At 41.1% G+C, this 26,379-nt stretch overlaps 1 protein-coding gene across 2 annotated transcripts in view; it reads left to right on the top strand.

Moving 5' to 3' along the window:
• The first annotated feature begins 3,972 nt into the window (after positions 1 to 3,972).
• The window catches only part of PBX1 (PBX homeobox 1), a 294,951-nt gene continuing 272,544 nt past the window's right edge, over positions 3,973 to 26,379 (top strand). Inside the window, exons 1-3 of one of the 2 annotated variants that reach the window (XM_065946526.1) lie at positions 3,973 to 4,132; positions 4,331 to 4,621; positions 7,878 to 7,951. In XM_065946526.1, coding sequence (XP_065802598.1) covers positions 4,431 to 4,621; positions 7,878 to 7,951 — 265 coding nt within the window. In that variant the 5' untranslated portion in view covers positions 3,973 to 4,132; positions 4,331 to 4,430. Of the gene's footprint in view, positions 4,622 to 7,877; positions 7,952 to 26,379 lie in introns of both variants that reach the window. The other variant, XM_065946530.1, reaches the window with a different exon arrangement.

The following is a 26,379-nucleotide window of genomic DNA, read 5'->3' as shown; positions in this document are numbered from 1 at the left end:
TCTAGGAAATTTGGTTTCTTCACCTGCAAAAAGGAGATTATAACCTTACAAGGATGTTCTTAAAATTAAGTGTCAAATTGTTAAAATTAAGTGGTAATGTACACACAGTACCTGAAGGGCAATCTCTATTTAACAATTTCTATCTATAGATATTATTATTATTATCCTGTTAGTGCCACGTGTTCTTCTCACCCAGGCTTGGAAACATTTTCTTTAAAATAAAATCACAAAACCAGGTAAAATCAATTATCGAGTTCTATTGGCTCTTTCTTAAAAATGTTCCTCATAATTGTCCTTTCCTTCCTATTTCTACTGCCACTTTCTTAATTCCCCTTCCTTAATTCACTGTCTCAAATTTTGTGTTGAGGAGTCAGATAATTTTCTTTAAGACATACTTTTTTGTCCCCCCACCCCCTTTTTTTTTTAAATTTTTTAACTGAAGGATAATTGCTTTACAGAATACTGCAGTTTTCTGTCACACATCAACGAGAATCGGCCAAAGGTACACCCATGCCCACCCCGCCCCCCCAGACCTCCATCCTGCCTCCTTCCCCACCCCACCCTCCAGCCTGTCACAGAGCCCTGCTTGAGGTCCCCGAGCCACACAGCGGATCCCCACTGGCTCTCTATTTTGCATATGGTGTTGTAATTTTCTATGTTACTCTCTACATACATCTTTCCTTCCCCTCCCCCCATGTTCATAGGCCTGTTTTTTATGTCTGTTTCTTCACTGCGCCCCTGAAAATAAATATCTGTTCCCCTTTTTAAGACAACTTTCCTCGGAGGCTCGCTCTGATTGTGTTGGTCACTCGGTCCTGTCCAACACTGGACTGACCCCACCAGATTCCTCTCTCTGTCCATGGAATTCTCCAGGCAAGAACACTGGAGCGGGTTGCCATCCCCTTCTTCAGGAATCTTCCTGACCCAGGGATTGAAATTGCATCTCCTGCACTGCAGGCAGTTTCTTTACTGCTGCGCCAGCAGGGAAACCTATTAGGGACTTCCTAGTATACACCAAATAAAACACAATAACTACTGCTCAGAGTCCTCACAATTATGCTTTTCTAATCCTTTCCATTGAACTTGAAGAAAAACCCTGTGCTTCTATCACCTTCATTCACTGTATCTCCTGGATCCATCAGTCATGTCTGACTATTTGCGAATCCCATGGACCATGGAATTCTCCAGGCCAGAATACTGGAGTGGGTAGCTATTCCCCTCTCCATGAGATTTTCCCAACTCAGGGATCAAACCCAGGTCTCCCACATTGCAGGCAGATTCTTTACCATCTAAGCCACCAGGAAGCCCAAGAATACTGGAGTGGGTAACCTATCCCTTCTCCAGGGGATTTTCCTGACCCAGGAATCGAACTGGGGTCTCCTGCATTGCAGGCAGATTCTTTACCAACTGAGCTATCAGGGAAGCCCTCATCCCTCAAAGTCACCTCAAAATCTTTTAATCATTCTAACAGAATTATCCTCTTATCTCACTCTTTATGGATATCTAAGGTGTGGCATCCCTTCTGTAGCATTTATTTTGTATTAAAATGTATTTTGGCAACACCATAGTGTTGGCAACACTATAAAAGTATAGGTTTTCAGGCCAAACAATTGTGGTGATTAAATTAATAATGCACCTTGAATATACCTAATCCTTGTAAAGCACTTAATAAATATTATCATTAATATTATTGCTGTGTACATTTTTTATTTTCTAACTAAAATGTTCCTAGATGACAATGATCTTCTGGTACTGGTGGTACATTTTCTAGTACATTATCTAGTAAACTTTTATTAGATTTTTAGTAATTCTAATTACTTTCTCATACTGATTTCTTATAGGATCTGAGTTACTTCATGCTTTAAGATGTGATAACTTCATCACAATAACTTCAGCACATTGTCAAGGATGTGCTAACTCATGCTCACTGTGATTGATATGTGATTTGAAGAGTATTAGTGTTGATTAAAAAATCCATTTAACAAGTTAGGGTATGTATGTGGATAGAACAGTTGATTCAAGTACTATGACATCTTAATTGCAATTAACACTCCCTACTGCATGCCCCCCCATGCCAAAGAATACCAAGTAGCTTAAGAAGCGCTCAGCTCCTTATCTTGCAAAACTTGTTTTTTGGGTATTGATTGGGAAGGAGGTTGGACTGATAAAAGAAATGACGTTTTATTTGAGGATCTCAGTTGTGAGGTTACAATCTATTTTGCAGATGAAGTGCATTTAGGTTTGTAGCACTTCAGGGCATTTCCCTTGGCTGCACTGTCATCCAGGAAAAAGACTATCTACACAGTATATTTTATATTCCAAAACACTATACTTGCCATTTCCAAAATAATTCATATGCTCTTTTCTCTTGTGGTCACTGTGACTCAGTCAGAGTTCCTCTCTTACGTGTCAGATGTTAAGACAGGAGGCAAACTGATGGTCTACCTAGAGTGACAGAATTGAGCTTTAGCTGTGAGTTTCTTACTAGAATTTTCCCCTGATTTTATTTAATTTTTTTTCATTCTTTCCTACTTCTTTTTAATTTGGGTCAGTGTGTTTCAATATGTGTATTATTGTAAGCATCTTGAGTCCCTTTTCAAACAAGATGGGCACATAACTAATTTTTACACTATACATTTCTGTTAGATGGAGACACTCCTTCCTTGACACTTAATAACTATGGGACTAAGAGAAGCTATTTAACATTTTGAAGTTCCCTCCCTGTAAAGTGGAACTAATAATCCATAACTCTCAGAAATGTTTTGGGGATTAAATAAAATAACTCATGTAAATTACTTGGTGCATAGTAGGCATTCAATAAATGTCAGTTTGTTCCTTATTCCAGTTAATAATGCTTATTAAACTATATTAAAAACTAGAACCAGACTGTGATAATGCATTTCTTTATTAAGTACTTAAGCCAAATAACTAATTTCCCCCAGGGAGAAAAGAAAGAGAGATGTTGAATTAGTTTCATTTGGTCAACTTATTTATTAATCTTTTTTTCAGCATTATTTAACAGTTCATAATTTAGTTTCCATGCAACCAAAATGTTACAGTTCAGTATTCCTTTTAGCTCTACTGTGATTGTTCTTTTTAATCTATTTTTACATATGCCATTTATTAGAGATCATTATTAATTATATTAACAGCTCGATTATGTTTCATAACAACTTCGTGCTGACAAACTTTGGCTCACAGCAGTTTCCCTGAGGTCTAACGAATTAAAAGGATCAACTTTTAAACGGCAATGTTAGAGGAAAAGAAAAACCCCGGTTGCAGGGGAGACCGACGCTGTCTATATTCTTTCGTGTTAATTTTATACGTTTGCATTTAAGTAGAGCCACATTTTTCTCAAGGACGGAATCCAAGTGAGGCAGGAAGGAAAAGTGGGAACGTACTAACCGAGCGGCGCTACGGTATCATTGCACCTTTAAGGACTGGAGACTTGGTGTTAGCTCGGCCTCCTTCCCAGCCCACCTCTGAACTCTGATTGACAGGGCGCCGGGCGAGGAGGAGCCGAAGGAGGCCGAGGAGGAGGCGCGGGGAGGAAAGTAGAGGGAGGAGGGGCCTGTCTTTTCTTCAATGACCAATCAGGGGAGGGGGCGGGGCCACGAGTGCCCTCCTCTCTCCTTCCCTCCCCCGCCTCCCGGCTTCCCCGCCTCCCTCCTCCCCCCTTTCCTCTGCCCCCTCCTCTCTCCTCCTCGTCCTCCTCCTCCTTCTCCTCCTCCTCCTCTCAGGCTGTGGTTTTTCTGTATATGTTTCTGGAGTCCTGAGCCTGAGCTAAACAAAAGCAGGAGGCTGACGGGGCTGCTGGAGTTTGCAGAGACACGGAGGAGGAGAGAGCCTGTGCTCTGCCTTGCCGCCGTGGCTGGGGGAGATCTGGCTTTTGCAACAGCCCACCCCCTTTGAGATCACTCTGGCCCGGAGTGGGGGTGGGGGGTAGCGGGGGGTGGGGGGGGGAAAGTTTGCATTGCAATCCCCCTGCCTTCCTCTCCTTTCTCCCGGCCAATGCATATTTGCAAAAGGATTAAGCCACAGATTTAAGCGCCGGGAGCCCATTTCTGCCTTGCAAAGGAGACGGACTGAAAAACCAAAAGCCAGCTCTGATTTCTTTTCGTCAAGTGGGAAGGTGGTTTATTTTTCTTGCTTTTTTGGAGTCAACACCCTTCCCCACCAGTCCTTATCCCCACCCTCACCCCGCAACCCCTTCACGCCCCCTCCCCCTCCCCACTCCCCATCCTCCCACCATCCTCTAAAGAGGCAAAGGGATTTTTTTTTTTTTTCTTTTGGTCTTCTTTTTTCCCCTTTCTCTGTTTATCCTGAAAAGGATTTGAAGACAGCTTGAAGGATAAAAAGCCTTGGTGCTTCCCAGGAGCCGAGCCGAGGAGCAGAAGAGGAAGAGCCGGGGGCTGCCGTTGCCTTTGGAGATGGACGAGCAGCCCAGGCTGATGCATTCCCATGCTGGGGTCGGGATGGCCGGACACCCCGGCCTGTCCCAGCACTTGCAGGATGGGGCCGGAGGGACCGAGGGGGAGGGCGGGAGGAAGCAGGACATTGGAGACATTTTACAGCAAATTATGACCATCACAGACCAGAGTTTGGATGAGGCGCAGGCCAGGTGAGATGGAGGCTTTTCTTTTCCTTTCTTGGGGTTTTTTGTTTTTCTCCCTCTCGCCGGGGGAAACAATGGGAACCGAATCACCACAGCGCTTTCTTTTTAAATGTTATTCCTTGGCCCATTTTGACGAGCAACTATATGGCGGAGGAGTAAAATTTGAAGGAGCGTTGTTATCGAAAGTGCAATCTCCCATGCGGTGATGTGGCTGTCTGTATGTATATTTTCATATATTGTGTGTGTGAATATAGAGATCTTCATATATATCCACACAAACACTCAGGCAAGCCGAAAATACTGCCAACTGATCCAAAAGCGGCCCTCGGCACTTTTTACTGCTTTAAAAAAGTATCAGAGAGAGCAGAATTGTCAAGTTTTGAACAGCATTCCATGTCTTCTTGTTGAGGGACTCCGTAACATTACAAAATAAAATGTCCCATGAACACTTTATTTGCAAATATAGTTGACTCCTTATGTAAATCAGAGGCTTTGAATTTTCTATGTGAACATACTCCTCTAAAATTAATTTTTATCTTTCCCCCTTTCCGTATTAAAAAAAAAAAAAAAGCAGAGTAATTCTTTGTCAGTAGTTGTCAGCCATCCAGAAAATATTTTGCATTCATTTAATTGTCCCAAAAAGGCTGATGTAAAGAAAGAAGAGATACTGTTGCTTTTAAACATGTTTGTTCGGTTTTAGAGACTCGGATATGTAGTGTAACTTTATTGTCTCTTATTTTGAGTCAGTTACTAACCTTCTGTGGCACAGAATGTATGGTTCTTTAAAAAGGGGTGGGGGGAGAAAATCAAGCATGCTCTTTTCCCCATGCTTTTTTCAGGACCACTTAGATGCCACTAAAATAGAAATGAAGGCAAATGTGTATTTTATATATTTTCATCCTATAGGACACGAAGATCTTCATTAAGGAAGCATTATAAAGAAGCTCTGTAGCTTCTTAGTTAATCCACTGCCAAGTATATAGTTCTCCACTCTAGGATTTTACAGTAAATTCTCTTAAAAAAAAACAACAAAACGTAAACTAAATGGCAACCCACCAACTGGTTGCCCAAGGCCGTTCTTGAAAAGAAGAATTTAAGACACTCTAATGGCCACATATGTCTTTCCAGTTACCCAGCTTTATTAAATCTCAGAAGTAGTTGGTTTTTTAAGTTATATGTACACAGTTTCTCTACCTCACAAGACTTAGTTCTATGGAGAATACATTATTATATCTATTTTTGTTTAAGGGAAATGGGAATTGAATTGAGAAAATGAGAAGAAGCAATTTCAAGGATGATATGAATTACACTCTTATTTTAGCTATAAGCACATGCAACATGTAAACTCAAAAGTCCTGAGGTTTATGGATGCTTGAAAACTTGGAAAGGTTCAAAGACTGGAACTATGCAATTTTTTTTTTTTTTTAATAGAGGAAGGTTTTCAAAAATTATTTGGTGCCCTTTTTGAATTTTATTACCTGGAGAAAAACTAATAGGTAGGGGTCAATGGAAGATTTCCCACTGGCAATCTCTTTTTGAACTGGAGCAGATCTCTTCATTACATTGTTCTAGAAAAATAAACTCAGACATACCAATAAACGCCTCTAATAACAAGTTTGTGCAGCCGAAGGGGCCGGTAGCACTGAGAACCACCACTTTTCTGATGTTTAGTCCCGCTCCTTTTTGTACAACTGAGGACAGCCGTGGCTTGGCGGGTTCACCCTTTTAATGACCTAAATGTTGACAGAATCAGACACAATTTTGGGATAGGGAGATTTTCTGTTCTCTATAATCCAACCCCATGGATGTGCTTGGCAATAACAATATTTCTGCAAAGCTGCATAGAATTTTTTGTTGTTGTTATTTGTTTTGCATTTGGGCTTTTATATAAGAATACAATTAATGAAAACTCCTTTAAAAGGCCCAGAAAGAAGTCTTTGATACCTTAAAGTCTTCTTCACCATTTTTCTCACCCCACACCAGAACTAAATCACCACTAAGCTTTTCTTTTTAGTTAATGTAGCTCAGCAAATACTTTAACTGGGTTTTCCTTTCCTTAGTCACATCTTCATAATGTACTTTTATTATTTATATAGTGAACCCTTCGTATTTTAGACGCAATGTTTATGTTTATTTTGATACTCTTGAATTTTGAGATTTTGACTCTTTTACTGTACAGTAGATAGAGCATGCTTCTGGTTTCCGTTCCTCAGGATGTGTATCTATTTTTTTAACTTTGAAAGGAATTTAAAAAGAACTGCATGTGTCTTGAGTGCCAGAGGTTTCCATTTATCTTTATACATTCATTTTAGTTAGTCAACACAATTCCCTTAACTAATAGCTGATATGATCAGTATTTTGTTTCCAAAACAATATCCTTCTGCTAAGTGCTTCCAGAGTAAAATCAAGGGAAAGGTATTGTTTTGGTCCTTAAGTGCATGCTGAATACAGACACATGTAAGAACCAGGTAAATCACTAATCTAAAAGGCAGAATTGTATTTATTTTTTTCCCCAATGGGTGCAAGGTCCTAATTGTAAATAATTGAATTTCAACACCTGCAAATAAGCAGTGTGTGCACAAGCGACATAATGTGAGCACAGAGAAATGAATCTATTCCCCATATGGGTATGTTTGCCCCCTGGCAATGCATTTCCATACTCTTTAACTTGGGGACTGAAATTTTATAAATTGACAGTTCTGCTCAGAAGACCTTTCAAGCATCTTGTGTTTATGAGAATACAGGGGCATCTGTGGAATGAATTCAAACACATGGATGAATTAAATTTGAAAACACACACACACACACACACACACACACACACACACGAACTGAAAAGCAGAGAGCTCCTAGGCTATGGTGGTTGCGTAGATTATACAAAACTGTTAACCCATGCATTTGACTCTGCCGTGTTTTCATTGCCCTGGATAGGATTATTGGTTTAAGACTTCCACTTGGATTAAACTACTCATAAAAAACAAAACAAAACAAAACAGAAAACCCCAAACTCTTCCTAAATGAGCATAATTGAGGTTAGTTCTGTTCTGTAGTTAAATCCCTGCTCTCTCCCTGCTAATTAACATTATTTCTTTTTCTATGGCGGGACTCTTTATATTAAGTCATAAAGCAATTGAAGCATGCCACAGAGTTATGCTTGGTCTATAATTTTGGCTAAATGCTCAATTTTTTCCCCCTGTGCATTATCAGCAGCTTGATCCCAGGAGTCCACCTAAGCTATTCTGTTGTTGTTTCTTTCTTGCAGAAAACATGCTTTAAACTGCCACAGAATGAAGCCTGCCTTGTTTAATGTCTTGTGTGAAATCAAAGAGAAAACAGGTAGGAATGAGATTCCAACATTTAAGCATTTTCTTTGGCCAATTGACCACTTAACCGGCAATCAGGAACCCATTATTTAAATATTAAAATTTCAGAATAGAAGTACTTTCAAGATTGATCGCATATTCCAATAGGAAGTCCTAGTAGCCTTGCTTCCTGGAACAGAAAGCAGCAAGTTTCTTTGACAGTTATTACCAGACATTAGCGGTTTGCTGGCCTTAACTCTATTCCTGGCCTCTTTGAAACTGAAGCTAAAACAGAGGTTCTGAAGGGGAATTTACAGAATGATGTGCCTGTGGGGGAAAAATATGAAAGTAAAAGTCCACTTCTTAAAGGAATATATTTTGGCCCATCTTTAAGACAGTGTTTTTGGAGTTGGGCATGGGGGTGCTAAAGTGTTTAAAGTTTCCTCTTCTTTTTTCCTTGTAATTACACGAAGCAGCAAACTAGAGTTCTTGACAGAGTGTTGTCAGATACCTTTGTGGAACGCGTCACACGACATCAGGTTATCGGTATTTGAGCGCCCTGTGATTTTATAGCTGGGAGAATCGCTGGGTTTAGGAGAAGAGAATGCGACGAGCTCACTCATTCTGTCGTTTTTCTACTTTCTAGACCTCATATCATGAACTAACACACTTATAACACGTCCCAGGAGGGCATTTAAATTTTAAAGCAACAATTAAAAAATAGCAGTCATCAATCAGAGGTGTTCTGAAACAACAGATGCTCTGGGAAGGACACTTAGCAACATCCTCTTGTTTGTTTATTTTAATCCTTAATTTTCCAAAGTGGGTGAGTCTCTCCCTTGTAAAAAGAAAGAGGTGAGAAGGCAATCTGAAGCCAGGGCATAAAGATGAGGGACGAGGGGTGGTTCCATAAAGCGGGAGCTTCTGCTGGCCTCTGACTTGGTTGCTCGCTGCGGAGCAGCGCAGAGTACCTGACATCCTATTTATTTATTTATTTTTTACAACAAGGAGTGTAACAGTCAATAATTCATATCTAAACCATATAAGCAAGGGCATGACATGAATGAAAGTGACAATAAATATGATTGCATGCCCGGTTGATATACATTGATAGTTACACATAAAAAAAGGAAGGAGGGGCTCTGAGGGCACACAGGGTGGCTTTCTTTTTGAGGGCTCTCTGTGTTTCTGTTTTAAAAAATAAATAGTTTCAAGATGTGACCATTGATCGAATGTGTAATCACTCGGGCCTTGAAATGTATGGAAAATTAGTAAGCAGCTCCTTTGTTGAATGTTATTTGTGTTGTGCGTGACATCCCAAACAAAGCACCTGAGCAGTGATGTTCAGATTTTGTAAGTCTTCCAGGTTTCCTTGCCAAAGCCTAACCTTATTACAAAGCTGGGAATTGCATTATTTTAGCTGTGATACACCTTTTAAGAAATGTATGGGTTGTGCATTCAAATATCAAAAGGGCTTTTTCAGGTTGTCACACTGTTTAGTTTTTTTTTCTCTGTTAGCCTGGAGCAAGATACCTAAGTGCGTATATATTTCTTTATCTTTTGTTTTTTTCTTCCTTCTCAGTTTCTTTTTTCTCTGATTCTTATTTACCTGGAATATTTGGTTTGTTGAAATCTGTTGCTAATTGGGTATGCATTCCTGCTGATCTTGCTTCATAAAATACAGAATCAAGTTATAAAGGCATATTTGATAATTCAGTCTAAAGAGACTCTTTTTAAGACACTATCAGATTTTCATTGAAAGGAAGTCTATCAGGGCATTTAAATGTATATTGTGGTCAAAGTGTTTAATTCTAGTCTTCTAATTAAAATCTACTGCTAAGGCAATAGATCAAAGTGGATGGATGTGAATATAGATATGGTTCTAGTGTGGATTCAAGAGTTTGCTCCTCACATGAGTATTGCCTAAACTATGGTGATAAGAAGCAGTTTTGTCGGTCAAAATCATGCTCTAAAGGTATAATTTATTGTTGGATTATATATTTTGTTTTAAAATTTTTCTGATATTGAGTTACACTAATGTTTGGAGCTTTTTAGAAATCTAAATTAAGGTTTTGTATGCTGTCTTTCAAATAATATATTTTTAAAAATAGTTTAGTGAATACTGTGAATTGAAAATAATAAGGATAACTGACCCTGTGTTAAGAGGGAAACACCCACACATACACACAGAAGTTTTGCATTAAGAGGACACCCATGGGTGAGAGTACAAAAAAAATAGTAAAATAAAAAGAGGAAAAAAGAAAGACCTTTCTCCTGTTCCTCAACTTGTGTATCAGAAGGATTAAGGAGAAGGAAGAAACCTCTCCTGGAATGTTGAGTGTTCCGTGTTGTAGGTAGGCGACAACTGCGGTGTGTTGAAAAGAACTCTTTGATTGTAAAGCACGCTTACTTACTCAAGATCGACCTCACCCTCATTCTGAGAGCTGGCAAATCTTCCATATGGTTGATGTGCCCGCAACACAGCGTGTCTGTAAAGTTGTTGGAGCTCTTTTCCCCCCCGCTTCTTGATAGAGAGCTAGTGACAAGATTGTTTGGGTGATCAGTTCATGTACATTCTTTCATTGTTGGGGAGTTTCCCTATTGTTACTTTCTAGTCTTTACACTGAATGAGTATTTTTGAGCTTCCTTCCCAAGTATTGTAGAGGTGATTTGATTTAGGGTGGGCTCTGCTTGTTTGGATTCTCACGGGAGCACTACGTGGGCTTACCTGGGTCTTTACAAGGAAGTCAGGACCCTGAGAGGAGCCTGGGGATTGCATTCCTTGGCGGCTTTTGCTTTTTTGATTTTTGTCAAAGACTTTCATTGGAAAACTCAGAAATTTGGAGGGAAACTAGCTAAGATTGTCTTACCAACCTTTTGGAACTTTAAAGAAACAGACACGCATAACACCTAAAGTAGGCAGCACCGTCTAGATTACAGTTGATTGATAGGTATTTACTCAGAAATTACTGTGGGGATATTCAGGGGAAAAAAAAGAACCCAAGAGTCTTCTTGTTGAGAAATGTCGGTAAGTTTTTATTTTGATACCTTTTTGCTTTTTTAAATAAAAATGCCAAGAACAAGGAATGCCTGAACAATTCTCAGGCAGCAAACCTCAGACAGTAGGAAAACTCTGTCAAGACCTCTAGCAAGTATGTTTCAGAGGCGGTTTTTATCTGCTTTTTCCTTCTGGGAGCATAGAGATTTCATAGAGAGTTTTCGACCTTTTAATACCTCATTTTCTTTCATTTCTTAAGAACCATTCCTTGTCTTCTGACATATTAGCAATAGACTGTGTTTTGCATATGTGTGGAGGTGGTGGTAGTGAGGTTGATGGGATGGAGAGAAGGAGAAAAAAAAATTAAAACATACTGAATTTCTTAAAAGGACCTTAACCATATTTCTAAACATTTCTTGATTTAAAAAAAATGTCTGTGTCAAAAATCATGCTGGTTTAAAAATGAGGAAAAAACACAAAATATTGGTTGCCATTTACTAAGGAGACTATTTATAGATAGTTAATGAATAACTGTAATTGTTGTGAATAGTTTTTAATTTTAGAACAAAATAGCTATATATGGCAGTTTTCAGCAAATTTTCCTCTGAGCATCGTCTGCTCTGAAGTTAAATCACTGAAGGATATTAAAAAATTATGTTTTGCTTACTTAATGCCCTTTTGTTCTCTCTCTCCTTCCTTTATTCTCTCTGTTCAATTAACACTCCCATCACAGGCTCTAGTTTTTTTTTTTTCCTTATCTCTATTACTGTGTTTCAGTTTTTCCCCACCCTTTCTTATTAATTCTCACCTGCCACTTCTTTTTAGTATAGCAATTACATTATGAGATTTCTGCTTCTCATCTTTTCATAGCTTTAGAGAATAATTTGTGTGTGTGCATGCATGTGCATACATGTGTATGTGTGTGTGTTTGTATATGTAGGTGGAGGGAACACCGTGGAAGGAAGTTTATGTTTTAGGAAAATAATTCTGAAAGGATTAGGCCTTGAGCAGAGAACAGGGGTGAAATAACTTCAAACAATTTAAAGATGCCTCTGATCAGATTCTTTTGGGGGCTGACATGACAGGAGTGACTTTTCGTAAATGCTCATCTCTAGAAGGCAAAAGTGAAAAAACTTTTTCTTGCTGATGACAGAATTCAAATTTTGTGTGTGTGTGTGTGGAAGGGGCAGAGAGAGAGCAAGGGAGCAAACGAAGGGGAGTTACTTGATGCCACCGCTTCAGGCACAGTTGGTGAGCAGAACGCAGGGTGATTAGACCCTGTATATTTGTCCTGATCTGGATGCCAGCAGTAGACCTACAGTAATACGACTCCGTGGAAGACGCAGTATCAGTGTCTGATGAGAAGCATCCCTTCCATCCGGGCATCGTCCTCCACTTTTAGAAGCCGATTTGCACCCATCTGGCACCTGAGAAGTGGGGAGAAGAGGGCAGCGAGCAGCCTGAGTCAGACCTGCCCCAGTGAGGTCTTTGGAAATTTGGTGTCGTGTTTTCTAGCAATTGGATGTCTACGAGGACTGGGAATGAGGAGAATTTAAGGGAAACTGAGGAAGCCCGAAGAAGGTTTATGAGTCGGGGAAAGGCACAGGGGAGACCTGTGATGCAGGCCTTGTGGGCTGTTGGGAGCTGGGAGCATGGGGGTGCTGGGTCCCCAGGCGGCGGCAGGCTGTGTGCACCCTGGGCGGAGAGGTGGCAGGCTCTGGCGCTCTGCTGGGGTCCGGCCTCTTCCACACGCCTTTGCTTCTCTGCTCTGCTGACATTCATATGCTTTTGGTTATTGTTGGCAAAATTAAAACATTTACCCCCAAACAAGCAAACAAACACAAACTCAGATATTAAACATATTTAAATAGGAAAGCGTTTTAATTTTTTCATTTAAAGCATAACCCTGGCTTCTCTTGAGACAGTTTTACAGGCATGCCTTAGGAAAACTGAGCCTGCACTTTGGTTTCCAGCTTGTGTTAGATGAATGCTGTAATGGTTGGAACTTGGTGTAGTGATTCTCAACATACTTTTTACCTTTACTTTTTATTTAAAAAGTCACCCAAAATGCCACATGATTGAGGCAGTGTGCTAGGTACAGCTCCCAAAGACAGCTCTTGCTCATTTTGCTATGCTCCTGGAAGCACCCTGTCCACTTGCATGGACACTTTAGCCTGGGTTAGAGGAATATAGTAATTCTAGCTCCACTCCTGCACCCTACCTGATATGGTGTGGTAAGGTTTAAGGAATGTAGTAATTGATGAATAAAATAATCAGAGGATTAATGAGTTGTTTGTAAAGTACTTTGAGCGCCCTGAGTGATACAGATAAGAGATACTGTATTTTCTATAGTAAATTATCTGAAGACTTGTATTCTATTCCATTTCATAGTTTGCCAGTGTGTTAACTCTTCCTTTGAATATATAACTGACTGGCAAGGTAGTCATTATGTCCCATCAGGAGAATTATCTGGCTGAATCTTTTGTCTTATCGTCATCTTAGCGATAACATTTCTCAGAATTTGGCAGAGTGATTTCCAGAATTAAAAAAAAAAGAAGTGTGAGTATAAACTGACATAGGATTATAAAGCCTATCTTCCTTCATGGCAGAATAAGGTCAGTGGTGACTTCCCAGAAGGTCTTCTTACTTCTGACAGCTGTCTTTCAGGCTCTCAATTATTGGTGGAAATCAAGATTGCAGTGGGTGGAAAAATTCATCTATTTTGGTTTAGGTCATGGTAAAGTTTAGGTCAACTATCTCTCTCTTTGATACTCTGTCATTAAGTAGAAACTGGGGTGGGTCCCTCACACCTGTACTAGTTCTGGACATACCACTAAGTAGTTACAAGATGACAAGTAGATAGCTTAAATACTTTTAGGAGAAACTATAATAGTAATGGTTAAGGATTTGGTCTCTGAAGTTTGACAGCCTGGGTTTGTATCCCAGATCTCCAACTTTTTCATTTGTGTAACCTAGTTAAATTTACTGAACTTCTCTGTGCCTCATTTTTTTTTTTTTTTCACTTACAAAATAAAGATAAAAATGGTACCTATTTTGGAGGGTTATTGTGAGAATTAAATGAAGTAATACATGTAAATTACAGTGCCTGGCATAGAGTAAACAGTCCATAACTGTTAGCTTTTATTATTTCTGGCCCTGTTTTCTTACATGAAAAAGAGAGGCTTGTACCAGATGGTCCCTAAAGACCAAGCCAATTCTAAGACTCTGTAATTCTGTGCTGAAAAAAGAAAAATAGTGCTGAATTTAAGATTTGTTTTCTTATGTTTCTCTTGCCATTCTCTTAAAGTGAGAATGAGTTGTATCTGGCCAAAAGGCTGGGCAAGGTTGGGAGAAGAGGGGAAAAAAGGAATGGATAAGAGCAAAAATAAATGTTTTCAATTATTTACAAACTGGACAACAACCACCTGAAAAGTTACAATGGCATTTTTAGTGATGACATTTTCTTAGCATCAGCAGCTGGAGATATTGTGTAATCATAGTTAAAAATATTTTCCCTCTGAAAACACATAGGCCCATCCATTCAATTCACAAAGTTTCAGAGGAGGAAGAGTAACATACAGTGAGTTTAGGGCAACCTGACCTCTACCTGTCTTCCTCATATGTTCCTACTTGAGGGAAAAATGTTACCTTTGTCATAACAACATCCTTAATACTAGTAGGTTTATTTTTTTTTTTTTATAGCTTTCTTGGGATATATTTCATATACCATGAAATCCACCCATTTAAATTCTACAGTTGAGTGGTTTTGGTCTATTCACAAAATTGTGCAACCATCACCACAACCTAAATTTAGAACATTTTATCACCCCCTACAAAAAAAACCCTGTACTCATTACCAGTTAGTTCATATTTCTCCCCTTGCCTAGCCCCTACTAATCACTAATCTTTGTCTGTATGGATTTAGCCGTTGTGGACATTTCACATAAATGAAATCATATAATATATGGTTTATTACTAGCTTTTTTCTCTTAGCATGGTGTTTTTAAGGTTCGCTGTGCTGTAGCATGTACTGATATTTCATTCCTTTTTATAGTCAAATAATATTTCATTGTATGGATATACCACATTTTATTTATCCATTTATCCATTGATGGACATTTAGGTTGTTTTCATATGTTGTTGTTCTGAACATTTGAACAAAGTTTTATGTGGCCATGTTTTTATTTCTCTGGAAATAAAACATTCCACCTAGGAGCGGAATGTTGGATCAACTCCGTGCTTAGCACTTTGAGGAATTGCCAAACTTTTCCAGAGTAACTGTAGTAGATGTATTCTTGAGTTTTATTGTAAATGAAATTTATTTCATTTACATGAAAATTTAATATAATTTAATGTGAAATTTAATATAAATAAACCAAATTTATATTAAACTTGGTCTTCAGCACTCTCAGCATTCCATTTTTTCAGTCTTTTTCTTCAGTCACTGATCTTTCTTTCCTTCTATATGTTAAGGTTTGCTGTATTTTTTAATCTTTTTGGATCAATACCTACTCTAAGAAGAAGTATTTTGATAGTTGTTTGACTTGAAGTGAACATGAGCAAGATTTATATGAAACCTCTCTCAGAACTATCTGCAGGTTAGAGAGAAAAAGAAGTGAAGTCAAAGGAATGAATCTCTATGGCTGAAATGTCAGGTGTCAGGTTCCCGGAGAAGAAGACCTTTGCCAAGAAGACCAGCCCGTGTCCTGAGGAGCAGTCTAGTATGGCAGAGAGAGCCTGGTGTTTGAGTGAAACCAGTCTGGATTCAGATCCTCACTTGTGTGTAACATTGGAAGGTTGACTTAGCAGAGCTTCAGAGTCCTTCTCTGTACAGTAAAGACCATGCAATGCAGGCTTGCTTGAGGGACTAACAGGACGATGATATAAAGCACAGTTGCATGAGTGTGCTAAATGCATAGCAACTGCTGTTGTCTTTTCAAAACCACATGACTGACTGTCGACCTCTGGTCTGGTTAGTTTGACGCTGTCTATTCAGCTTGGGTTTTCTACCAGCTCTGGCCAGGAGTTTTTGAGACTCCCTGCAATACTTCCTGACGGTGCTTTTAAATGCTTTAAAAGGCTCTCTGTATGAGAGGGGGGAACCCCCAAAACTCAGCAGAAGGTATCCCAACACTCTGGTACTTCCTTCCTTCAATCCTAGAGTTCTAGCGAGAGAAGAATCCCATTGAATAGTGCTATGCAGTGAACCCATATTGCATAACAAATTTAATGTTTTAAATTTTGTAGTAGTCCACTGGGGAAAAAAAAATGAAAAGAAACAGGTGAAATTAATTGTAATAATACATTTTATTTAAATACAAATATATCTAAACTATTTCAACACGTGGTCAATATAAAATTATTAATGAAATATTTCCACTTTTTGTATTAAGGCTTTCACATCTATTGCATATTCTACGTTTGTAGCACGTCTTGCATTTGGACTAGCCATACTCCAAGTGCCTATACTCCATACTGGACAGCATGGCTGTAGAATGGCTGTTCTGGCATAAATCTTTGTTTTGTTCTTTTCTTGGCATAATTTTCACACTCTAAGGAAGACTCCTGGTTGTTCCCTACTCATACTTGATCTGGTGGTTCTGCACCAATTGAAATTGGTTATTGATGGATAGCCATGTTGCGAGAAAAAAAAACCAAAAATGTATCTAAGGCACCTCTTTCTGGCAGGGAATATCCCACTATTGGGAGCCAGGATGAGGTAGTTCCCCTTTAACTCCTTCTGTTTTTTACTTCTTTCTTTCCTTGACTCCTTGTTTTATGGTTTGATTCCTTATCCTTAACAGAATTTGAAATGTTCGCTAAAATAAAATAGGTGGTGGAAACAACCACTTTTTTTTTTTTTTTTTTTTGGTACAGCTAGAATACAGTGGAACAAGTACAGAGAATTCCATGTGGAGATAAAAAAAGTTTGCTGGACCCTGAGTCAAGAGTGCTAAGACCTAAAGCTGCCTGCCTCCAAATTACTATGTTATTTAGAGAATGCCATTTATCCTTATGGTCTCATGTTTCTACATCCATGGAATGGGCCACTCCAGTGAGCCACTAATCTGAGCCCACCTTTCAGAGAGCATGAGGTCTAACATGGTCCCTGCAAGGGCCTGGATACATAGCATTTATGAAAGGAAATTCTTCTTTCATTGTTATGGCACTTCTAATTTATCCTCTGACTCCTTATATCTTTTCTAGACAGTCATGTAAAACTGGTTATGGTGGTGTTAAAGCAACTTCCATCAATCAAATTGAGTTGGAAAGGCAAGCTGGGAGGGAAAAAAAAGTAGTGATTTTTTTTTCCTAATTGAAGCATTCAGTATCACATTTTACAAAGCCAGCTGGAGGCCAGTCCCAGTTTAATCCACCTTGTTGACTCCATGACTAAATGCAAATTATGTTTCTTTTGCATCCTATCTGTTTGTAGCTATTGGATTCTAGACTGAAAATTGCTTTTGGAAAATACAAAGATTTATGGTTGCAGACTTGGAAGTGCAGTATACCTTTGCCAAGTTCATATGGTGCGGCCCAGGAAGTCAGGAAATTTAGGTTTGATTTTCACCTTAGAATTGTGGACAGTTGCTTGTTCAGTGTGCCTCAGCTGAAATGCTAAAATGATGTCTGTTTCCCACATACCTGTCAGTGGGGCTTCTGGAAACTTAAAGTGAAGATATTTAGAAAGATGTTTGACTTTCCTTAAGAAAGTGTCAGTGTGAGAAAAGTTCTCTGTTTGTCCTGCTTTGAGACAAGTTTGAATCTGCCAGTAGGTCAAAGGAATACATTTACCTAGTGGCCTGTGCTGGTAGGGCTGCCAGTCATTTTTCTGAGGGTTTTAGGTGATTTGAGCCCAGGTCTTGTCACTGTAAGAGAATCCTCCTTATAATTATCATTGTTAATAGAACTGAAAGTTTGCATTTATCTTTCGTTCCTAACAAAGAAAGCCTCTCAGAGACCCTGATGATGAGCCCAGCCTACATCCATTCTGAAAGGTTCTCTGTGGATAGGAGGGTATAGTCGTTAATTCCTCACTGCAGAGGTGCTAGGGCCGTGCACCCTGCTTACATTAACAAACATTTAAAAGCAAAGCGGGGCGATACAAGCACAGCTTTCCTTTGTGTGGTCTCCTTACCAGGGTGACTGTAATCCCTAACCCCTTGCGTGGTTGGGTGCCGGTAGGTGGTAGGTGGTGATGCCCTGAGCAGCACGGAGTATAAAGCCTGGAGGAGAAGTAACCAGATCCTGTGAGGAGTAAATTAAAGCCACTTCCTCCCGAGGCCAATCAGTGGGGAAGGAAAACAACAAAAACCTTAGAGATGAGAGAGCCTGTTTGCTTAGATCAGGTGGAAAAGAGAAATCGGAGTTTCCGAGAAGGAGTTTAAAGGGACGCATAACAAAATAAAACTTTGGGAACTTAAGAAAATGCTAAGAAACCGTGGAGGAGCAGGACAGTGAGCCCCATGGCTTTGTGCTCAGCGAGGCCCTTTCAGACAGGATCGCAATGCCTCCAGCTGGGCCTGGGGAGACGGGCGCCTGGGTCTTGCTGCAGCATCCCGCTTAGCTAGGCTTTCAGAGGAGGGGTCTCTGCGAGGGCTGCGACGACGCCTCCTAGAAAACTGGTGATCTCACCGTGGGGCTGATAGGGATGCTGGGGAGCGCCCGCCGGCTCCAGTCCCCTGCCGGCCGGAGGCCTCCACTGAGCCCCGCGGGGCTGCGCTCACTGGCCAGGAGCCGCCGCCCCGCGCAGAACCGGCCTGGAGCCCCGGAGCCCGGCGCCGGCCGCCCTCGAGCGGCCGAGGAAGCCGAGCATTCCCGGAGTGGAGCTTGCTTGTGTCTGCACGGATTTTCTCCTCTTTGGCACCCCAGGCTCCCTCTCTTCCCAGCCACCTCCATTCTGGGCTGCCCTCTAATCCCCGAGAGGGTGGTGATAGGAGAGGACCCAATCCTATCCTATCACAGGGAGAAAGCCACGCTTCCTTTATTAAATACCCCCCCGGGCCGGGCTTGGGCCCGCCTTGCCACAGCAGTCAGCCCCTGGTGAGGAGCGAGGGTGTCACCCTGTCCCCAGGGAGCCAGGCGGGGGGCAGTGCTGCGTTCTCCCTGCGCACCGTGGCCTGCAGCACAGACACTGGCGGTGGTGCTTTGCATGCAGAAGTGAAATTCAGAAGGCAGCGTGCAAGCCCGTGGGTGAGTGTATGCGGGCGCCAGCGCGCACACGCACACGTCTTAATTTGCAGCTCCAGCTTAGTTGCCTGGGTGTTTCCTCTCTATTCGGTAATCTAGTTGATGCTTTATGGTATTGAAGTGAATCAAGTAATATAATCAGAAGTTCCTGCAGAAACCTTCCCATCTTCTCTTTCTCAGCTCTTACAGGGAGCGTCTTCCCCTGGGGAGATTTTTAACCCGAAGAACCTTGATGTACTTTAAACAGCATTGATATTTGTTTTCGTTAAGTTTGGCCTGATTTCTTTAAAAACTTGAAGGTTGGGGGCCTTCCTACAGACCTAGTTTCTGATATGGCGGCTTGGCTTGGCTTGTCTCAGAGGAAGGCCTAAAGGGGCCTCAAGCTGCTTTCTTTTTGCAAGTCTTCGGAAAGTAAAGAATTAATTTTGGTGGTTTGCCCCCCTCTAGCCCATACACACAGTTGCCTCCCCTCCCCCACCTAGCCTGCTGGAGCCAAGGCAGGAAGGGGCTGTCATCATGCTCAGGCCTAAGCCATATTACTTTATTTTTCTTTGTAGAAAGTTACACTACGAAAGATGTTCTTCATGTGTGATTATTATTCTTAAATGGATTCTTGTGCTTTCCTATCATTGCTCTGTTACAGCCTCCTGGGGCACCCATCAGGTCCTCTAATAGACCCTTCAGAAACTTTCTATTGAGTGGATGTGGGAAAGTGAGAAGTCAGAAAGGTTGAATTCCTTCATTACTTTGAAAATCTTTGAGTTAATTCTCTCTATAAATTTCTACTAGCCCAGTCTCTGATCCACCAGCTGAAGAAGGAGGCCCATTATTAATTTCACAGGATAAGTTTCTCATCCCTGTAACTCTGGGGGAGAAGATGGAAGTGTTATTATATAGATTGAGAGTTTACATGTTCTATCTGACTGTTATAGGTATTACAGCTAAAATATAAGAGTAGCAATACTAATACCAATGATGAAGATAATCAAGAATGAAAATAATTGCTTCTCTCTGTTCCTGATTTGGACACTGCCCCCTTCTACTCATTTGCCATACTGTCTCCTCCCTTTTTAGACATTTCAAGCTGGAATATCTTGGTAACTACAACTTTCACTTAACTTCTTAGAGGTTTACACGAAGGAGAGAATCTCCCTAGTGTCTTCCATTTGGACTTAAGTATGCAAAGATTGGTTGTCTTGCCAATATCCCACAAGAATATATTTTCTTCTCACTTACGTTGGCTAATGTCACCTCCTGAATGTTGGCCTTCATAAGTGAGAGTCATGGACGCTTAATTGCTTTGAAGTAAGTTTGACCACATATATTTTTAAAAATATTTATTTGGCTGCATGAGGTCTTCATTGTGGCATGCAGGATCTTCAGTTGTGGTATGTGAACTCTTAGTGTGGCATGTGGGACCTAGTTCCCTGACCAGAGATAGAACCTACAACCCCTGTGTTGGGAGCAGAGAGTCTTAGCCACTGGACTGCCAGGGAAGTCCTTGATCACATATTTTTGAACACAGACATTTCTGGAGTTATTGGGCCAAACTCTTATCTCCCACAGGTTGAAAAGTGAAAAAGTTAAAAATAAATTCCTGCCCTGCTTGGGTTTAATTTTTCAACACCAGTTAGACATTTCATTTTAGACCTCCTGTAGGACATGATGAAATTACAGAGTTTGCATTCTATTTTGGCCCCTTTGTTGCTGTAGCAAATATTTATGAAACTTCTCTGTTTGAGGCATGAAAGACACAGAGAAACACAAATGTGCCTGTGATGGCCCTTAGCCTCAGGGAACCTACAGCCCAATGTAGGGTCATGATCTTTAGCATGGGCAGCAGACTTGCTCCCAGAGGCCTGTGCCCAAGTCAGGACTGTGTTTCTTAGGGCCAGGTGTGTGTCTGAGGAGGTCCTTCCGAGCCAAAGATGTCACACGTGCAGGCTGATAGGCACGGCAGAGCGCTTTCTCTGATCCAGAGGGTGCAGACTTTTATGTAGGCACTCTGAGAAGTGTTCTGTGTCTGAGTTCTTGCATAGCTCATCTTCTTTCCCTAAACGCTGCCTCTGCTTCCTGTCCTTTCTGCCTCTTCCTTTCACTCTCTTTTGTTTTTATTCTTTCTTCCTCCCCTCCACTGGGGCCTCCCCCAGACCCCCAAATCGCTATTTGCCCAACCTGTGACCTGAGACTGCTTGGCATTTCCCCAGGATGGCTGGAATTTACCGCCTGCCGAAGAAGCATCTGTGACATTTGCTCACCTGGGTAGCTTAAGCTACAGGGTCCGCGTGGAGGGACTGCTGAACGGAAGTGTGAAATTTACCTCTGTGCACCAAGGTTCTCGCCAGCAGGGAGACAAACAAGGATGCTTTCGAGAAGCTGAAATTAATTTCTATCAGGGTATGCGTAGATAGTCCTATATATTCATACACACATTTATTATGTATTCAATAAATGCATGTAGACAATTTGTACATTATCTGTTATTCTCTAGTCATTATTTTAACAAATTAAATTTTCATGGTTAGCTTCATCTTGCACATTCGTACCCTCTCCTTGCACAGCTCCCTTCTTTCTTCCTCTCCCTCCCTGCTGGTTAACTTAATGCTCTTTGAGGCCTTGTGCCATAAGATCTCCTATCTCCTTAAGGTTTATGAGACTCTGGTGATGGCTTTCTCGCTGCGGTGGTCGGCCCAGCCAGGCCCAGTTGTTCTGCTGGTAAGGAAACAGTTGCTTGTCTCTTTGGATCAAACTGGTCTAGGAGCTTGTTCAGTCCAGTTACTGGGACAGGCCAGCCCTGGAGGTTTCTCTGGCTCTTGGAACACACAGACGCACAGTCTGTCTGTCCTGGCTGTCAGCCGAGGAAGGGAGGCAGGCAGTGTAGATGGTTAAGCTGTTACTTTATACTCATGTTTACCCTGTCCAAGTGATTTGAAGGGGGAGAGTGCTCTGGGCCCCAGGCTGGGGGAAGAGTGCTGGTGGGTCATTTTAGCATGAGGCTGAATGGAAAATGTCAGTGGAAGTTATGCCCCATTTTCCCTTTGGAGCAGGGAATTCTGTCCACAGGTAATAATAGTTAATGCATGGAACACTTAAAATATGTGGAGCTCCTATTGCCCCAACTTTTAAGGTGAAGAAACTAAAAAAGAGTTTCATAAACTTCCCGAAAGTCACACAGCTCAGGAGAGGATCTGTTGAGACAAGTTTGACTTCGGAAGTTTTACTAAATGTAAATTTTTCTGCCATAGTATTCATTCCCATTGAGTGACAGCCCTTCAGCTTGTGAATCTTCCCAGAAAATCCCATGGAATCCTACTCAGTTGTCCAAATAACAAATCATTTGGCTCTGCCCACTTCTGGTCCTGTTTCTCAGGTACTTGAACTTCATTATCTCTTGGCTGTGGTTGGCTGTAAAGCATAAATAAAAGGAAATAAATCCAAAATTCTCCTTGGGCCTGTTTCCTGATTTTTGTTAGGCTCCTGCCTTTGCTTTTTAGAATCTACCTGATTTCCTTCAGGCAATGAACATGACTTATCTTCATAGGTGGGTTAAAACTTGATTGCCCCTTTGTTTTATATATATATATATATATATATATATATATATATATATATGAGAAGGTAATGGCAACCCACTCCAGTACTCTTGCCTGGAAAATCCCATGGATGGAGGGGCCTGGTGGGCTGCAGTCCATGGGGTTGTGAAGAGTTGGACACGACTGAGCAACTTCACTTTCACTTTTCACTTTCATGTATTGGAGAAGGAAATGGCAACCCACTCCAGTGTTCTTCCCTGGAGAATCCCAGGGACGGGGGAGTCTGGTGGGCTGCCGTCTGGGGGGTCGCACAGAGTTGGATACGACTGATGTGACTTAGCAGCAGCATATATATATATATATATATATATATATATATAAATGTATTTGGCTCCTCTCTCTCCTTTGTGCTTAGTCATGTCTGACTCTGTGAGACCCCATGGACTGTAGCCCACCAGGCTCCTCTGCCCATGGGATTCTCCAGTCAAGAATACTGGAGTGGGTAGCCATTCCCCTCTCCAGGGAATCTTCCTGACCCAGGAATTGAACCTGGGTCTCCTGCGTTGCCGGCAGATTCTTTACCGTCTGAGCCACCAGGGAAGCCCAAATTGAGAATCCTTTAGCCAGACTCCCATGCAGTACTCACCAGTCCTGACCCTGCTTAGCTGAGGGATCCAGCTGAGATGGATCAGACACACAAACCAGATGAGATCAGGCACGTTCAGGACGGTATGGCTATACATATATATACATAACACATATCTCACCTTTTCTAGTTCCTTCTCAGAGGCCTGGGACTTGGGAACTTAAAGCAGGGCACAGTGTCTTGCTCTTGCATGCCCTTCCTGGTCTTGCTGTCCTTCTGTCACACCTCTGTGTGTGGTCACACTCTGACCCAGGGCACTGCGATGATTGTTTTTTTTTTTTTGGCCACAAAAAGAAAATGTGGGACCTTAGTTCCCTGGTCAGGGATTGAACCCACACCCCTTGCAGTGGAAGCCCTGAGTCTTAATTGCTGGACCTCCAAGGAAGTCCCCTCAGATGGTTCTAAAGGTGTGAATGGAAATTTCTTTGGTGAGACCAGAAAGTCTCACCTGCCCAGTTGTAGACCCACTCTTGTCAGAACGGCACGCTGAGCAGCTCTTGTTTTTGAGGAGTGGGTGTTCTCAGTTTGGAGAAGGGGACAGTGCTTCCCAAGGCATGGCGCGGCCAGCCTGATGTCAAGGACCTGGGTGGAGAGGAGGTCCTGGAGATGGGCGTGGAAGCTGGTGGTGCAGGGCCTGTTACTGTCACATCACCCCAGGGGGTAGAAGGGAAAGAAAGATGTCAAGGACTTATATTTAAATGTATTGTTTAGAAAGCAGTATAATTCCAGGAAGATCTTAACAAAGAAAATTTTATAGAAGCAAATAAATTCACTGTTAACTGTATGGCCCTAGCTCACTCAATATCTGTGATAACCCCCCATGTTTATATTTTTTTCATGTCATTTTCCTTGTGGCTGTATGAATTTTCTGTTTCTTGGAGATGACTATATACTCAGGGATGAAATTTTCTTCTATTTATCAACAGAACCTGTTATATATCTTATTTATTTATTGCTCATTTCATTTCAAAGAGGAATTCAAGGAGCTTACCAGAAGGTACAAATAAAACAAAGAGATTTACTAAAGAAATGCGGCAATTAGAAGAGAAAAGATAGAAAAATATAAAGTGCAAGGGAACATTAGTATGTAAAATTGCATGCACCAGATCCTTTCTCATTCTGGCCTTCCCATGCCTTTTGCTGATAAGTCAATAGCTTCCTGATTCTTTGGAACAAACTAGTCTTAGAACCTTGTTCAGTCTAGATCCTGTACAAGTTGGCTGTGGATTTGACGCTTTGTTTCCTGGGAGCAGAAGCAAAAAGGGTAATAGGATCAGTTTCAAATTTCAAAGCATTTAGTATTGAAAGTGAATCAGTTGTTGGCTGCATGCAAAATTTCTGACATGGTTCCTAATAAGAAGACACTAAATGATATGATAGATGTTGCCCTCAACATAGGAACAAAATATTCTAGTTCATATTTTACTGTAACTGTTTCTATATAGCATCCCCACAACACTAGCCAGATTTTATTATAGTTGTTTGTTTACAATCTGACTCCCTTATCAGGCTAATGAATTCTAGAAAATAATAAGATCTTACATGTTCTCATCAACATACATATAGTAAATATATATATATATATATAGTAAATACTCAATTATATTTTTTGAATTGAAACACTTATCCAAAAGGAGGACAAAAATCCATGCATTAATATTTATTGAGAATTTTTTTACCAAAAAGAAGGATCAAAAGCCCCTGCCCTAGAGGAATTTATGGTCTGCTGGGATAGATATATCTTAATGGATACATTGGACTCTAGCGTGATAACTGCTATATAAAGAGATATGAACATTTTATTTTTTTGTGTGTGAAATGAGGCATGAGATTCCTTAAAATGCACTCCCAGTCGGCTTGCTTCTCCTTTTGGAGTTTGGGCTTTGGGTCCTTAAGCGAAGAGGGGAGGGGAAAATCAGGAATGAGGGCATCTGAGAGGAAAGAGGCCACTGTCTTGCAGTTTGCGTTTTCACTTCCTTTCTCTTTTAGCAGGGAAGGTCCTTGGCTAACTCATCCAGCCTCCATGACCCCCAACTCTGGGATGAGGGAGGGGTACGGCTGCAGGGAGGTAGGGAGTGGGCCCCTCTTCCTGACTTGACCTGGCAGCCTCAACAGGGAGACTCGTTCCTTTTCCCCCTGCCGGCAACATGATCACCATCACCACCATTCCTGTAATGACTTATAGAGAACACTGGATCCTAAGACCAGGAAGAATGAATGATCCCTGAGACATATTTGTAAAATAAAGAGTGAAAAGAGTAAATAACTCCCACATCAGACTTTTACCCAGATTTATTAATTTTCCTAGGGATCAAACCCAGGTCTCCAGCTGAGCCACAAGGGAAGCCCTATTAATTTTTAGTTATTCATTATTATATTAATCAGAGTATTTTTACCTTCATATTTCCCTTTCTTCCCTCTTTTCCTTTCCTCATTTAAAAAAATCATTTACTTGGCATGGACTTTGAAGCTAGGTACTATGAGAAATGCAAAACAGGACCTTGTCCTTAATTGCTTATCATTGGGAGAAGGTAGAGAGGGCTCGGGGCTGCCACTGATCAGGGCCTTGCGGGTCACCTGAGTGTAGGACAATCTTTAACCCTCAATATGCTCTGACAGTTCCCAGAAAGATGACTGCAGGTTTCTCTGCGATTGTAACCTTCTTCCCCCTCTAGATGGTAAACTCCTAGCGTGCAGTGCTTTATTCACCTCTGCATACCTAGCCCCGAGCTTGGTATATGTGCGATACTCAGTGTTAGAAGGAAGAAAGGAAAAAAGGAGTCAAATATAATTCATCTAGATCTGAATGGACCTTATTTCTATTTTCAGACTACTTATCTTAAGAAATTATTTCCAAAATTCTTACTGTCTGCTGGCTTCTGAACCTTATGTGTGTGCTCCTGCACTGTGTCAAAAAGTAGAAGAGAGGATGTAGATCGCTCTTAGGTCTGTTCGTGAATCACTCCTGTGAAGTGCTCCAAACTCAGTGCTCAGAGGGAAAGAGGTTTCTGGTTATAATCAACCTGTTATTGAATGGGGACAATTCTTGAATGGCTCCTTTGAGTCTGGGTTTTCTGAGTTATTATCTTGGCCTT

The sequence above is a fragment of the Muntiacus reevesi genome, chromosome 1 (genome assembly GCF_963930625.1).
Source record: "Muntiacus reevesi chromosome 1, mMunRee1.1, whole genome shotgun sequence".
NCBI lineage: Eukaryota > Metazoa > Chordata > Mammalia > Artiodactyla > Cervidae > Muntiacus > Muntiacus reevesi.
Note: the sequence above shows the minus strand (reverse complement) of the source record. Positions and strands in the feature narration are given on the sequence as shown.